Here is a 12,883-nt window from a genome sequence, read left to right on the forward strand (position 1 = left end):
GGATAAGGAGGGAAAGAACAAATAAAAAAGTAACAGAAAATGCATTTAGAGGACAAGTTAAAACATACTTTTCGAGGTAGACATATGCTATATCTTGTCATTTGAATCCTGGGTCTCTGTATAAGAAAATTTAAAATCGTGTTTGTGAGGTTAACATTTCCGCAGGTCACCCGAGAACAAATCACTGTGAAAGCAACTGTGGACGTGGATAAACACGTCAGGCCAAAATTCAGACCCAGGTGTGTATTGTACATTGTGTGATATGACATGCAAGCCTGTTTCAAAATCCCAAGAAATTTTAATTCCCCTTCAAATTTCCATTGTCAGGAAAGTTATTTGAGTTTTGGGGGGTTGTTAATTGCTGATTGGTGGTGTGGCTTGTTTGGTTTTGTGTTTTTAATTTATGTTTTTCACTATCAGGCGATAAAAGTTCTAGTAGCTGGGTAGGAACAAACTCACAAGGGATAGGATAGAGAAACCCAAGAAAAGTCTGTGGTGTTGACATAGGCTCGAAGAGCCGGACAGGACAGAAAATGTTTGATCCATCTGCAAAGACTGAGAGATTCCCTCCATAATAATAAAAAGCTTTGTCCAATGTCAATTTGTTTTATCGGTGTTTTTTACCTTTTACCAGCCTGTGTAGATTCCTCCTCCCCTGTTCGTTGTGAGAAATCAGGTCAATAAGCAAGAAATTGGTAATGAGATACCCGCTACTTATTATTGCTGCTCCTGTCTGTCATCAGAGAAGGCTTCCAAATGAGCCTTCTGGGCTGGAGGCTTTCCACAGTAAAGATATAAAATGGTTCTAGTGACTCACCTGATGTTTGCCAAGTGGAGGTTAATATCAGTGGATCCGCATTCAAGCCTCTGTCCGTATTTATTGGGTGCCTGTAGTATTATGTCTCAGAGCGGTGACTCACATAGTTTCTAAACCTAAGGCACCAGAAAAGCAGTATAATTATCACCATCTACATAGGACGGCACACCGTTTGAAGGGCTAATTTTAGATCGGTGAAGGGAGGGCTTCGGGTAGGGTCCCGAGAGCGATGGGAACGTGAGGTGCTGCGACAGGGCCTGGAGGTACCTGAGCGGTAACCAAATTTGATGTGAGGGGTGGGAGAGGTGGAAAGTCTGGGGAGTGCAAGACTCGGGACTTTGGAGCACATCCCAGACATCGAGTTAAAGGAGCATCTGCTGGACTTTAGTAAATATTGCCCCTAATCTCAGGGGTTTAAGGCTGGATGGCCTTTTGCGTTCTGTTCAAATAGAGGGGGCTCCCCTTGCCTTATCTACCTCATTTCATTTCCCCCGATCCCTCCTAGCATTTGTCCTGTCCACCTGAAAGGATGGTCGTGTCCGTCTGTCCCCCGTCTGGTTCCGCCCCTCCCCACTCTCTTCCCCTTTCCCACCTCTGTCTCTTCTTCTTTCCCCACAAAGCTTAAACCAATTACGCCGCTTTGCAAATAAAGTGCCGCCCCGGGGGGAGTTGCGGGCGAGGGGGACTGCCTTGTTTGCAGGTGCATCTCCGGCTTTGTAGGTGCGAACGCCTTTGTGCGGCGGACAAATGGGGAGAGGAGGAGGAGGAGGTGGGTACTTCTGCGACGTAAGATCCACATCAGCTCAACTCCACTCACATCCCAGCCAGCACTTCCTCACTTTCTCAACTGTCTCGCCCCACACCGCTCCCTGCCTCCTTTTTGGCTGATTATAGAGGAGAATTTAGCACCCCCCGCCCCTCCTGAGAGCTGGCTTCCTGCTAGGTCGGGCTTTTGGGTTTTTTTTCCTACTGCCCGTCGCTCGCTTGCAAGAGGGCTGGATGGTTACACCGGGCAGGTTGGCTCCATAATGTTAGGGACTGTGAAAATGGAAGGGCATGAAACCAGCGACTGGAACAGCTACTACGCCGACACTCAGGAGGTGAGTAAATCCCAGGGTCTGGCTTCGCAGCTGCCTCTCTGCAGAGGGAAGGGAGGTCGGGGCGGGGGGGCCAGGAGTCTGGGGGCAGCAATCGGAGGAATCTGTTTGCAGTGCAGATCCTGCCAGCGCAAACGTGCTTCCCCCCTCCCTCCGGCGCCGAAACTGGCCAGGCTTCCCCAAGGAAAACACGGCCTCCAGGAGCCCTGGAGGCGTCTGGGGGAGACTCGGGACGGCTGCGAGCCCTTTGGGAGGGCATGGGACCCAGAGGCAGCTCTTGATCTCCTCTAAAAGGCGTGATCTCCGCTTGCGGCGCTCACAAAAGCACTGCATAAACTCTTGGCTTGGGGCAGAGGTCTCGCCGCGTCGGCGGCCCCCCGACTCCTTCCCGGCAGAAGGCAGGGGCCAAGGGAGACTGTCGCCAGTGCGTCCCGGGAGGGGGCAACGCCTTCCCCGAGCACCCTGGCAGGACCGCCGGCCTCACTTCTCGCCACCGCCGGGCCCTCACCTGTTAAAGCCGGGAGAAAGAAAAGGAGGGGGAAACCCAGCCGTTTTTCCTTACTTTGAGGACGGGCTGCTTGCGGCGGGCGCTGCTGCCGCGGGCCGGCTGGCGGCGCTGCCGGGAGCCGGTCCGGGAGGGGGCCCGCACCCGGACCCGCCGCTCCGCACCCGGACCCGCCACCCCGCGCCCGGGCCGGCCCGGCCTGGCCCACGGCACCCTCGAGGCGCTTCCGCCACCCCCCGCGCTTGTTTGGCAGCGCCGTGCATAAGGAGGAGTAGAATCAGACCAAGTGCCCACAACTGCGGCGGAGGAGCGGACTACGGCAGCGCCCGGAGCCTCGGCCCTGCGGGGCCCAGGGTCCGCAGTGTGCTGCCGCGGGTCTGCAGCGGGGGTCCCGAGAGAAGCCAGCGCCTTTCAGCACGTTCGGCAGCACTGCGGATTCCCTCCCGGGAAGGAGCTGTTTTGAGGAAGTGCGGCAGAGAGGCAGGCACCTGGGTGTGCGCACCCGGGCATTGCATCAGCATACCCGGACACACGGCTCCACAGTCCCCACGTCTTGTCCCGCACCCAGAGCTGGCACACGCGCCCAAAGAGCCACGCGGACACAGGCAGATACGTGTCACCCAGCTGGCATCTTCTTTAATAAAGGAAAGTCGGCTAAGGGCAAATAAGGGTCATCCTAATTATGTGCCGTTTCCAGACTAATTTATCCTCGCCATACTCATTGTTCACAAACACTAAGTTAAGCGACCTTCGCATTTGCTATTTTTTAAACTTCAATCTTTTCTTCTCCCTTGCTATTTAACTTAAATCACTGCATAGATGCAAGGTGGAAAACCCAGCCGCGTTCTACCACCTCAAATAATTAATGTTATCCTCTAAATTAAAAACGCGTTTATAAGCTCGTGAAATTTGTGGGGATCAGAAGTAAATTTTATACATTTAACCGCCTCTTAAATCTCATTTCCTTAGTCTGCTTAGCCATAGTGCGAGATAAACTGGGAGCGTCTTTCTCTGTCCTCTTAAATCGAGTGCCGTATTGGAAAGCATAATTTCAGTCTCTCCGGTTCTACCTTTTAAAAGAGTTGTGTTATGTGTTAGGGTGCTACAATTTTTCCACGTCGTGCAATTATAGAAAATCTCAGCCAGGAAAAGTTCAGGCTTTTGGTACTTTGGGAAAGTTTTGGGGTGTGTTTGTTTGTTTGTTAGGTTTTTAAATTTTAATTTAATACTGTTTTGATAGAAAATGCAGACAAGGGGGAAGATTTCCACAGATAAAATGCGCCAAAACAAGTTGTTTTGTTTTGGTAGGATTTTCTGTTATTATTTTGAGACATTACTGCATCTTGTGTATTTCTTAGACTAGAAATTTAAATCAGTGGAGAAAGGGAATGACGCGTGAGATTTTTCTTAGAAAATGCGAGCAGTTTTTCTCCATGGTGAAGACAGTGTACGCCCGTCAGTTTCAATACTCTGATGACTTTACGTATTTAGTTAATAAGACAGGACACAAACCTAACAAAATGCAGAAATGCTCCGGGAGAACACCTCCTCCCGAGGCAGACTGAGAGCTCACCCCGGCTTCGCGAGAGTGCGGAGCGGCGGTTCCGGGAAGACCATCGTTCCGCGCGCCCCGCGCAAGCCACGACATGCCAGTAAAGCGGGATCGTCTCTGGACCGAGCACCCCCGCTCCGTGTCTATTTATAAACACGTATAAATATGAATTAAACCTTTTCATGGCCATAGCGGCCTTCCCATGCGGCTTTGGGGAAGAGCTTTCCCGGGTGTCAGGGGAGCGGCCGGCATTCTTACGGCAGGACGTTTGCTCGGCTGGCTGGGGCAGGCGGGTGGATCCGGCTCCAATGGGGTCCTGCCACACCTCTTTCCCCGCTAACTCCCTCTCTTTGTCTCGCTGCCCTAGGCCTATTCCTCGGTGCCCGTGAGCAACATGAACTCGGGGCTGGGCTCCATGAACACCATGAACACCTACATGACCATGAACACCATGACGACGAGCGGCAATATGACTTCCAGCTCCTTCAACATGTCCTACGCTAACACCGGGCTGGGGGCTGGGCTGAGTCCCGGTGCCGTAGCCGGCATGTCGGCCGGCTCGGCGGGGCCGGTGAACGGCATGCCGGCCGGTGTGGCCACCATGGGCACGGCGCTGAGCCCCGGCGGTATCAATGCCATGTCTGCACAGCCGGCCCCCATGAACGGGCTGAGCCCCTACGGCGGCATGAACCCCTGCATGAGTCCCATGGCCTACACCCAGTCTAATCTCGGCAGGACACGGGACGCTAAGACCTTTAAGCGGAGCTACCCTCATGCCAAGCCGCCCTACTCCTACATCTCCCTCATCACTATGGCCATCCAGCAGGCGCCCAGCAAGATGCTGACCCTGAGCGAGATCTACCAGTGGATCATGGACCTTTTCCCCTACTACCGGCAGAACCAGCAGCGCTGGCAAAACAGCATCCGTCACTCGCTCTCTTTCAATGACTGTTTCGTCAAGGTTGCCCGCTCCCCCGACAAGCCTGGCAAGGGCTCCTACTGGACCCTGCATCCCGACTCTGGCAACATGTTTGAAAACGGTTGTTACCTCCGCCGGCAAAAGCGCTTCAAGTGCGAGAAGCCGGCAAACAGCAAAACCCCTCAGGAAGGCAGGAAAGATCAGGCCTCCAGTTCAAGTTCCAACTCCCCTCTGCACAGAGGCCACAGCAAACCCGCACAGCTGGACACAACCACCTCCCTCTCCAGTTCCAACCCGTCCACCAGCCCCCAGTCTATGGACCACAGTGGATCAAGTACAGAGCTAAAGACCTCTGCCTCGGCCGCCTCTTCCACAATCAGCTCCGTCCCCACCTTGGCCTCAGTCCCGCATCCCCCTCACTCCTTAGCACATGAACCCCAGCTCCATCTCAAGGGCGATCCCCATTATTCCTTCAATCACCCCTTTTCCATCAACAACCTAATGTCCTCCTCCGAGCAGCAGCACAAGCTGGACTTCAAAGCCTACGAGCAGGCTCTACAATATTCCTCTTACGGGGCCAGCATCCCCGGCGGGCTGCCCCTGGGCAGTGCCTCCATGGCGGGCCGGAGCAGCATTGAGCCCTCGGCCCTAGAGCCCTCCTACTACCAAGGTGTGTATTCCAGACCCGTGCTAAACACCTCCTAGCTCTACACCCCCAGGCGCCAGGGGTGAGACCCCTAGCCACTATCCTGGCTTCTCTTCCCGCTTTCCCTGAGACAAACCAAGGTGTTCCCGCACGCTGTGTGCAAAGGACTGTTACTTTTTAATTGTCTCGCAACGCATTGTGTGTTGTTATCATCCACCACGACCTCCTGCAAAGCCAGCCGTGTTTCGCTTGTACATACCCCCTATGGTCCCCGCCGCCCAGCCTCTCTCCTCAGAGACACCATCTCTCCCCTCCCCAGCCTATGCAGGGCGTTATTAAAAAGAAGAAAAAAAAATGTTGAGCTTGTAAACGACTTGTTTGTGCTTTCCCCTCGTCTCCCTTCCTTATGTGCTCTATATTTTCATGTAAGTTTACAGGTATGTGGCAATACTTTAACAATACGGAGATGAAGAAGCGAGTAGAGATTTAAGACTTTTTTTTAATTAAAAAGGCTTTGAAGGACAATACTGCTGTGAAGTAGCAAAACACTAAGAGAATCTCTAAGCAACAAGAGGACTATTTACTTTCTTGGATCATCCTTTTGATACTTGCAAAATAAACCTTCGGCTAGTACAACCCGCATACACCCCGATGCTGCGGGCCGGATCCTGCACTCCCGAGGGGACCAACTGGAGCTTTGGAGTGCAGGATACGACCCTTATTTTTTTCCAAGTGTTACCTGTATTGGAATGTAGTACAAAGTTACAAGAGGTCACAGCCAGTTGGATTTTTTTCCCCTTCCCATCTGTTACTGAAGATTCTCGTTCATCAGGAACTCTCATCAACATGTGGATGACATACTTATTTAATTTAAGTGTCTTCATTGTCTACCAGCTAGAACTGTGTATGTATTACCAGGTTATTTTCCTCCTCCCCCAGGAAACGTTGACTATTACACTGACACAAGGAAAAGAGGATAGCTTTGTCTCTCCTCCCTTTTCCAACTTGTTTAATAAATTTCTTTTGTGGCCGTTTAATTATCGCCATCGTTAGCTTTTTTCATCCAGTGTTATTGCACTTTCTACAGTTTTACACGGTGTTAGCATAGCCAGACGGGTTTTATTATTATTCCTGTTCGCTGTCTCAATGTTCTTAATTTATTGCATGGTTTATATTGTTTTCTTTCTTTACAGCTGGAAATTGCTTTAAATGACAGTACAAAAAAAAAAAAGAATTACACGTGAATTTAAGAAATTTTGTTAATTTTATAAATGTGATTGTAATTGAAAAAATATTTTGATTTAAAACGATGACTGAGAATTTAATGCGTGAAGTATGTTTTTGATCATTTGCAGTTAAGGACTTTAAATAAATCAAATGTTATCAATTAAACACTTCTGCTACATTATTTCAAAATTTCTGGGGCGGGTTGCGGAGGATGGAGCCTCGTGCAGGAAAATCAAAACGTAATTCTAAAACGTGGATGAGAGGAGGGAGGATTTGTACGGCCAGGTTTGTGCAGAGGGAAGACGAGGGACGTGCTGCGATGCCACCGGCCTGTGAAACTGTGAGTGCAGTGGTGTCCCTTCCCTCCTTCTCCCCCCCCCCCCCCCCAAATTAGTGGTGCAGCAATAGGTTGAAGGAGGGCAGGAAAAAGCCTCCCGAGGCGATGTAACCTCCTGGGTATTTTGCGGCCGAGGCTGCAGGGGCGGCGGCGGCCAGACCCGGCGTTTCCCCGCCGGTCGGGACGCGGCGCCCAAGGAGAGCCTTCCTAGGGCGGCTCCACGTCGCCGCGGGCCACTGGAAGGGCCCAGTTCCCGCTTTGTAGTCCCAGCTTGAAACGACCCTTCGGAACGATACTAGCAGCCGCACTGACGAGTTCTGGTCCCCAGCAAGAGGCTTTGTCGAGGGAGGGGATTTTAAACGCGAACTGATTTCGCTGTGCCGAGCCCTGCTAGTGCACGGGAGCCAGCTACAAGAACTGTGTAATTCTCATAATGATCACATAATGGCCCCCTAACGGGTTGGGGACAGCAGCCACAAACTAAATGTAAGGGTCGACTTAGAAAAACCAAGCCAAGCTAGAGTCCCAGAAATCTCACCTCATTTCTGCAGCACTACTACCCAGCAAATAAACTGGAGAAAAAAGTAGTGTTGTGAGAGCCTATCTGCTTTGCAAGTGTGGCCGGATCAGCGATGATCCGGAGCTGAGATGCGCATAAGGCACCTGGCAACACGAAGCTGGTCTACGTGTTATGTTGTGCGGGTGCGCTTGGTCGGGCGGGCATTTACCACAGGTCCAACCCGGCTGCTGCATGCGGGCTCTGCAGCGGAGGGGGGTGGTGCCCGCGATGCCGGGTTCGTTCGGTTACTCCATGACCCGGCCGTGTGGCCCCTTCGCCTCTGAATGTCCCGAACGGACAACACCAACAGACCGTCCGCAGAGGCAGCTCGGGACTGCTCGGCACCAAGTCTGTGCAGGCAGAACCTATTTAAAGACCCGCTTCTACTGCCAAAAGGAAGTTCGTGAGAATCGAGACAGGATGAAGCCCGCTTGCAGCAGGACTTCACTTGTCTCCCACAGACTAGTCTATAGAGAATACGCCTTTGCAGAGTGGAGACATTGATTTAATGCCTTCGGCTTGTACACGGAAAATATCAATCGACGGACAGCGATAAGGCAGCAAGTCTCACATATCAGCTGAGGAGCACAGACCGTGTGTAATGGAAATATTCAGAGCGTGGGTAATAAAAGGGTTTAAGCGGAGCGGCGCAGCTCCAAACCTCTCATAGATAAGGAGAGGAGTCTGTCACGGATGCAACGTGTGCGCTTTCTCCACTTGCCATCAAGATTATAGTCCTCCCCTTTCTTCTCGTAGGCAAATGGTGTCTGCGGTGGGCAATGAGCCACTGACAAGACAGGGATGCAGCTCATGTTAAAAACGCGAGTCCACCTCGCACACAGTTTTCTGTGTCCAGTTTAAGACTCGGAAATCAACAGCGGGGAGAAGAGTTCCCGGTTTCCCGTCCCGCTTCTAGCTGCCCTGCTGCTGCTTTAATCCTGTGCACAAGGAGCCCCCAGCCACACTGCAAAAATAAACTAAAAATGGGCTACATAGAAAGAGGGTGCATCTCGCCGCCCCGCAATGTGTAGAGAGGAGCTTATGAGCATCTCCTTCCAGCCGGACCGCTCGCCCTGTCCCAGGAAGGAAGAAGCTGGCGAGTACGGGACTTCTGCCCGTGTCGGAGGTGGTATCTCAGCCCCATATCCGGGACAGAGGCACAGGGGGGGTCCGCCAGGCTGCAGGTTCCAGGCTCCGGCTGCTACCGTAATTTATGGGGAAACATCGCCTTTTCCTACTCGGCAATTATCTTCGACTGGCCACGTGCGAGAGAGCGAAAACGGCTCATTTAGCGTCTTTTAAGACAAGCGGGGATTAAAAAAGGGCGGCGGGGGATCTTTGTAGAGATTTACGCAGAGTTTGGGCGGTGAGGAGGCCCCCGGCCCGGAGTGAAGGGGGGATATTTGGGCCCGCCGGCGGGGCAGGGGCCCTCGAGGCAGAGCGGTGGGTCCGGCCGCGACTCCGCGGGGCTGGGCAGGGGCAGCCCCGGCAGCCGGGGGTTCGGGGACGCGGCGGATCCCCTGGCTCAGGGGAGCCTATTCTACCGTGGGTTCTGGCAGTCCTGCGTGCTGCGACAAGAGGCACAGGATGGGGCCCTCGCCAATGGCACCTCCTCGGAACACCTGCGAGCAGCACCTCCCCTCCTCAGAAGAGAAGAGTCGATGGAATACAAGCAACTTCAGCCGTCCAAGTCAAGGGAGAAAAAAAATCACAAAAAACTCCTGGGTTGTTTCCTGAGTGCGAATGGACAACATTACACATCTACATCGTCTACACTGTCAAACAATAGGAGGATGTACATTATTTGGAAGAAATTAGTTTGAAATTTTCGGAACTGAAAGATGATGAAAAAAATTGCCGGGCAATTTTTCATTTGAAACTTTTAAGTGTCTATAAAATACAAGTAAATTGGAAAAGAAAGGTGCGAGAAAACTCTTTAGATATTGGCATAGCTTCAAAAATTATTTTGAAATGTGTTGAGTAGATATTGAAACTGGTTCATCAGCATAAACACAAAATAAATAATTTCCCTTGCTGTAACGCCAACTAGCCATTGGAAGAGCAGTTGACTCGGTTTTAATATTACAGAGATATTATAGATAAAACGCTTGATTGTGATTACAATGCACCTTGTATCGCTTTTTTTCTGTTAAGATAAAACGGAATGTAGGCATATATGTATGAGCATTGTGTTTAATCACTCTTAAAAGAATATTTTTAAACAGAGAGTTAATAAATAAATAATCATTTTCGTGGTGTTTTTAATTCGTGAAGAAGCAAATTATTCTTATATAAATACGGGATACAAAGTTCTCTGGGAAAGAAAATAGGTGCATCATTGCATATATTAACATACATATAATTAATGTGTATTTGTTTCCAGGAGAGACAAGTGGAAATATACGTAATACAAAATGACCAGGCGAAAAACACACCACAACAGTGCACAGAGAGGGACCGAAATATGCGTTGTACACGTAAGTCCTCGGAAAACTCCCACGCTGCAATATTATTTTAGGAAATGTAGGAGAATGGTTAATAGCTAAAATCAAAATGTAATTAGTTTGATTATTTACATGTCAAGAGCGGCAATGTAAAATGGCTTTTTTTTTTGGTAGCTCTTAATGTGAACCCAGTTTTCTGAACTACTAGTAAGTGCAGAGTAATAATAAAAAAATAGTTTGCACATTTTCTGCGATTTTCAATGTTGAAAGTCCTTTTTTAGTCGGGGAAAATAATTGGGGGAAAAGAAGAGCGGAAAACGAGAGGCGATAAGAAGAAAACCTGCCTTTGTTCTCTCTGGTTATTTTCTAATAATCATTCTGCCCATTGTGACAAAGTAGCAGTTAAGGATAGATTAGTGTAAATAACCTCGCATTTCATTTCACTTGCAAACCGAACAAATTTCTGGCCCAAGCCGTGCCATGGTGTTTGTTTCTCCCCTTCATCTCAAACAGAAACTCATTGAGATTTCAGATCTTTGAACTTTGGACAAATCAAACTGCCAGCGCTCACCTTTGTCTCTAGTCATTAGGATTTAAAGCATATGTAGCCTCATTGCAGAATCCACTTGTCTCTACGAGGGGAAAAAATTGCAATCTCCTCTCTTCTCCCCTCCCCCGAAAAAAAACCCTCCTACATTTAGTTGAATTCATCAAAAGGATCATTTCCCGGAATGGCGCCTCTTCTGCGGGAGCATTACTTGAATGGGTTTTGCCCAGTCAGGTTACTATAGGGGAAGTTCATTCTTGTTTTGGTATTACTGTTGCACTGTTGGTAATCTAATTTTTCCCGTGAAATGTTCATACATCTGTTCAGTATTCCAAAGGTGGACTACCGGCAGACAGGAATTAGTAGTAGTAGTAGTATTGTTAGTATTATGTTAGTGTTAGTGTTACTATTATTGTTATTTTTATTACTACTATTTTTCCAGCCAGTAGGCGGAACACAGGTTGAACTTGAGCGTTGCCGTGTCCTCGCTGCCTTGTCCACTCCCCGGAGGTACCCCTGCAGCGGGGAAAGCTCTGAAGTGGCGCGGAGGATACACGAGAGCGGGCAGGAGCGGGCAACGGTGGACGCGGGGTGCGGGTGCCGCTGACCTCCCTGGGTGTCCCGCCCGGCGCCGGTAGCACGACCCTTCTCCGGCGGACAGCGTTGCCCTCCTTTAAGTCCAGCCTAGATCTGGGTAGGACGCCCGTCCTTCTCCTTCACTGAGTCCCCTGAAGGTATAGCGGGGATGGCGGGGTTCCCCAGTGGACATGCTTCGGATGATCGCATTTCTGCTTCCGAAATCGGTCCCATTCACACACCGCTTGGCAGTGAAACAGCGCCGAGTCCGGTGTCGTCCAGGATAAAAGCCACCTCCATCATCTGGAGCGGGGGCATCCCCTACACGAACGGGTCGCCCCTTGGCCTTGTGCAGTCAGGAGGAGGTGCCCTGTGCCCCCGCGGCTGGCATCCATTTCGGAAGGGGTCCCGGAGCTGCCCCACGCCGCAGAGAGTGGGACATGTGTGATTCCGCCCCCCGTCGGGCCATAAGGGCACGGAGGTGCGGGCGCGCTTCCAGGCCCCTGCTGGCCCGCAGTGGACTCTCATCTCGCTCCGAGCCAGGCCAGGCACGGAGGTGCAGGTCCGTTTACCCCGGGAGAGGGATCAGGATCTAGCCCTCTCACAGCAACCACGTCTACAGCAAACACCTCCTTTGTACCCGATACCCCTAAGTGCTCTCTAATGAATCATCTACATGTGCCATCTACTTCGCAGTAACTGAAATTTGTTTCCCCCCTTATCCTTTCTATTCCCCAAGCCTGCCCGGCGGGTTGCTAGCACACATTTCCTCCGCTTATGACAGACAGAAAATGTAAACATACTGGTAAACTAGGAGGTGGGCCTCATTCTGCAAACTGGGATCTTTCCATAGTGACTCTCAGTAATGACCTCTTTAGCATAATAAAGCCAGGGGGGCGGGGAATCTTTGAACTGTGGGGCAGGAGATTGGAATAAGAGCGTGTCTGAACTTACTCAAATGTATGCAACAAGTTTTCTAGTTCCGAGGTTATCTGATGTGAACAACAGACGTTTTTCCTCTTCTTGTTTTTCCTTGCCTGGTTGCTTTATCTAAGGAAGTAATTTACAGTCTTCAGGTATGTCGTTAACTTACGTGAAATGGAAAGGGGAAAAAAAGGGTGGGGGGAAAGCGCGACAAAAGTTCCAGAGCCCACATTTAGACGGGGAAAACCCCCCAAACCGAATAATAGAGAAAGAGTCCAGCTTAGAAAGAGGGAATGCACTCTTCAACCACACGGCAGCAGACCTAACATCATGCCCTGGCTACCAAGAGCCCTGGCAGAACTAAATGGCAAGAGGAGGTGACCCCTCACATTCCCACCCACCGGGGTCCCCATGTCCCGAGAGAGAGAGCCTAGGGCCAGTTACGCCGCTTGCCCGTCGCTTGGCCCCGTGGACACATGAGCAAACGAAGATTCAAGGGAGGATCTCCTCGGATCTCCCTTAAAAACACTCCAATTGGGGCATCAGTGTCCAGAGGACGGGGAAAGAAAAAGAGTCGCTGTCCAGTGCAGAGTAGAGCTCTCCCCACCCCGCCCCCCGGGCAATTGTTCCCTTGAGCCCCTATTAATGCGGGACATATGTTATCCACAGGCAGTAGGCAGCGGGAAGACTTCACCATCTAACTTGTTGCTCAACTTACGAGGCGGTTCTCATC

The 12,883-nt window shown here is 50.8% G+C and overlaps 1 protein-coding gene across 1 annotated transcript; it reads left to right on the forward strand.

Moving 5' to 3' along the window:
* Positions 1-1,567: 1,567 nt before the first annotated feature.
* On the forward strand, positions 1,568-6,921 carry FOXA1 (forkhead box A1). The gene is made up of 3 exons (XM_071559429.1): positions 1,568-1,586; positions 1,712-1,917; positions 4,339-6,921. Exons 2-3 carry the CDS (start codon positions 1,846-1,848, stop codon positions 5,593-5,595), a joined length of 1,329 nt encoding a protein of 442 aa, XP_071415530.1. The 5' UTR covers positions 1,568-1,586; positions 1,712-1,845; the 3' UTR covers positions 5,596-6,921.
* Positions 6,922-12,883: the final 5,962 nt, after the last annotated feature.

This window comes from Pithys albifrons, chromosome 6 (assembly GCF_047495875.1).
Source record: "Pithys albifrons albifrons isolate INPA30051 chromosome 6, PitAlb_v1, whole genome shotgun sequence".
NCBI classification, from domain to species: Eukaryota; Metazoa; Chordata; class Aves; order Passeriformes; family Thamnophilidae; genus Pithys; species Pithys albifrons.

Coding starts and splice junctions, on each gene's coding strand:
- FOXA1 (XM_071559429.1), top strand. CDS start 1,846: ATGTTAGGGACTGTGAAAATGGAAGGGCATGAAACCAGCGACTGGAAC. Junction 1,918..4,338: donor ACTACGCCGACACTCAGGAG/GTGAGTAAATCC, acceptor TCGCTGCCCTAG/GCCTATTCCTCGGTGCCCGT.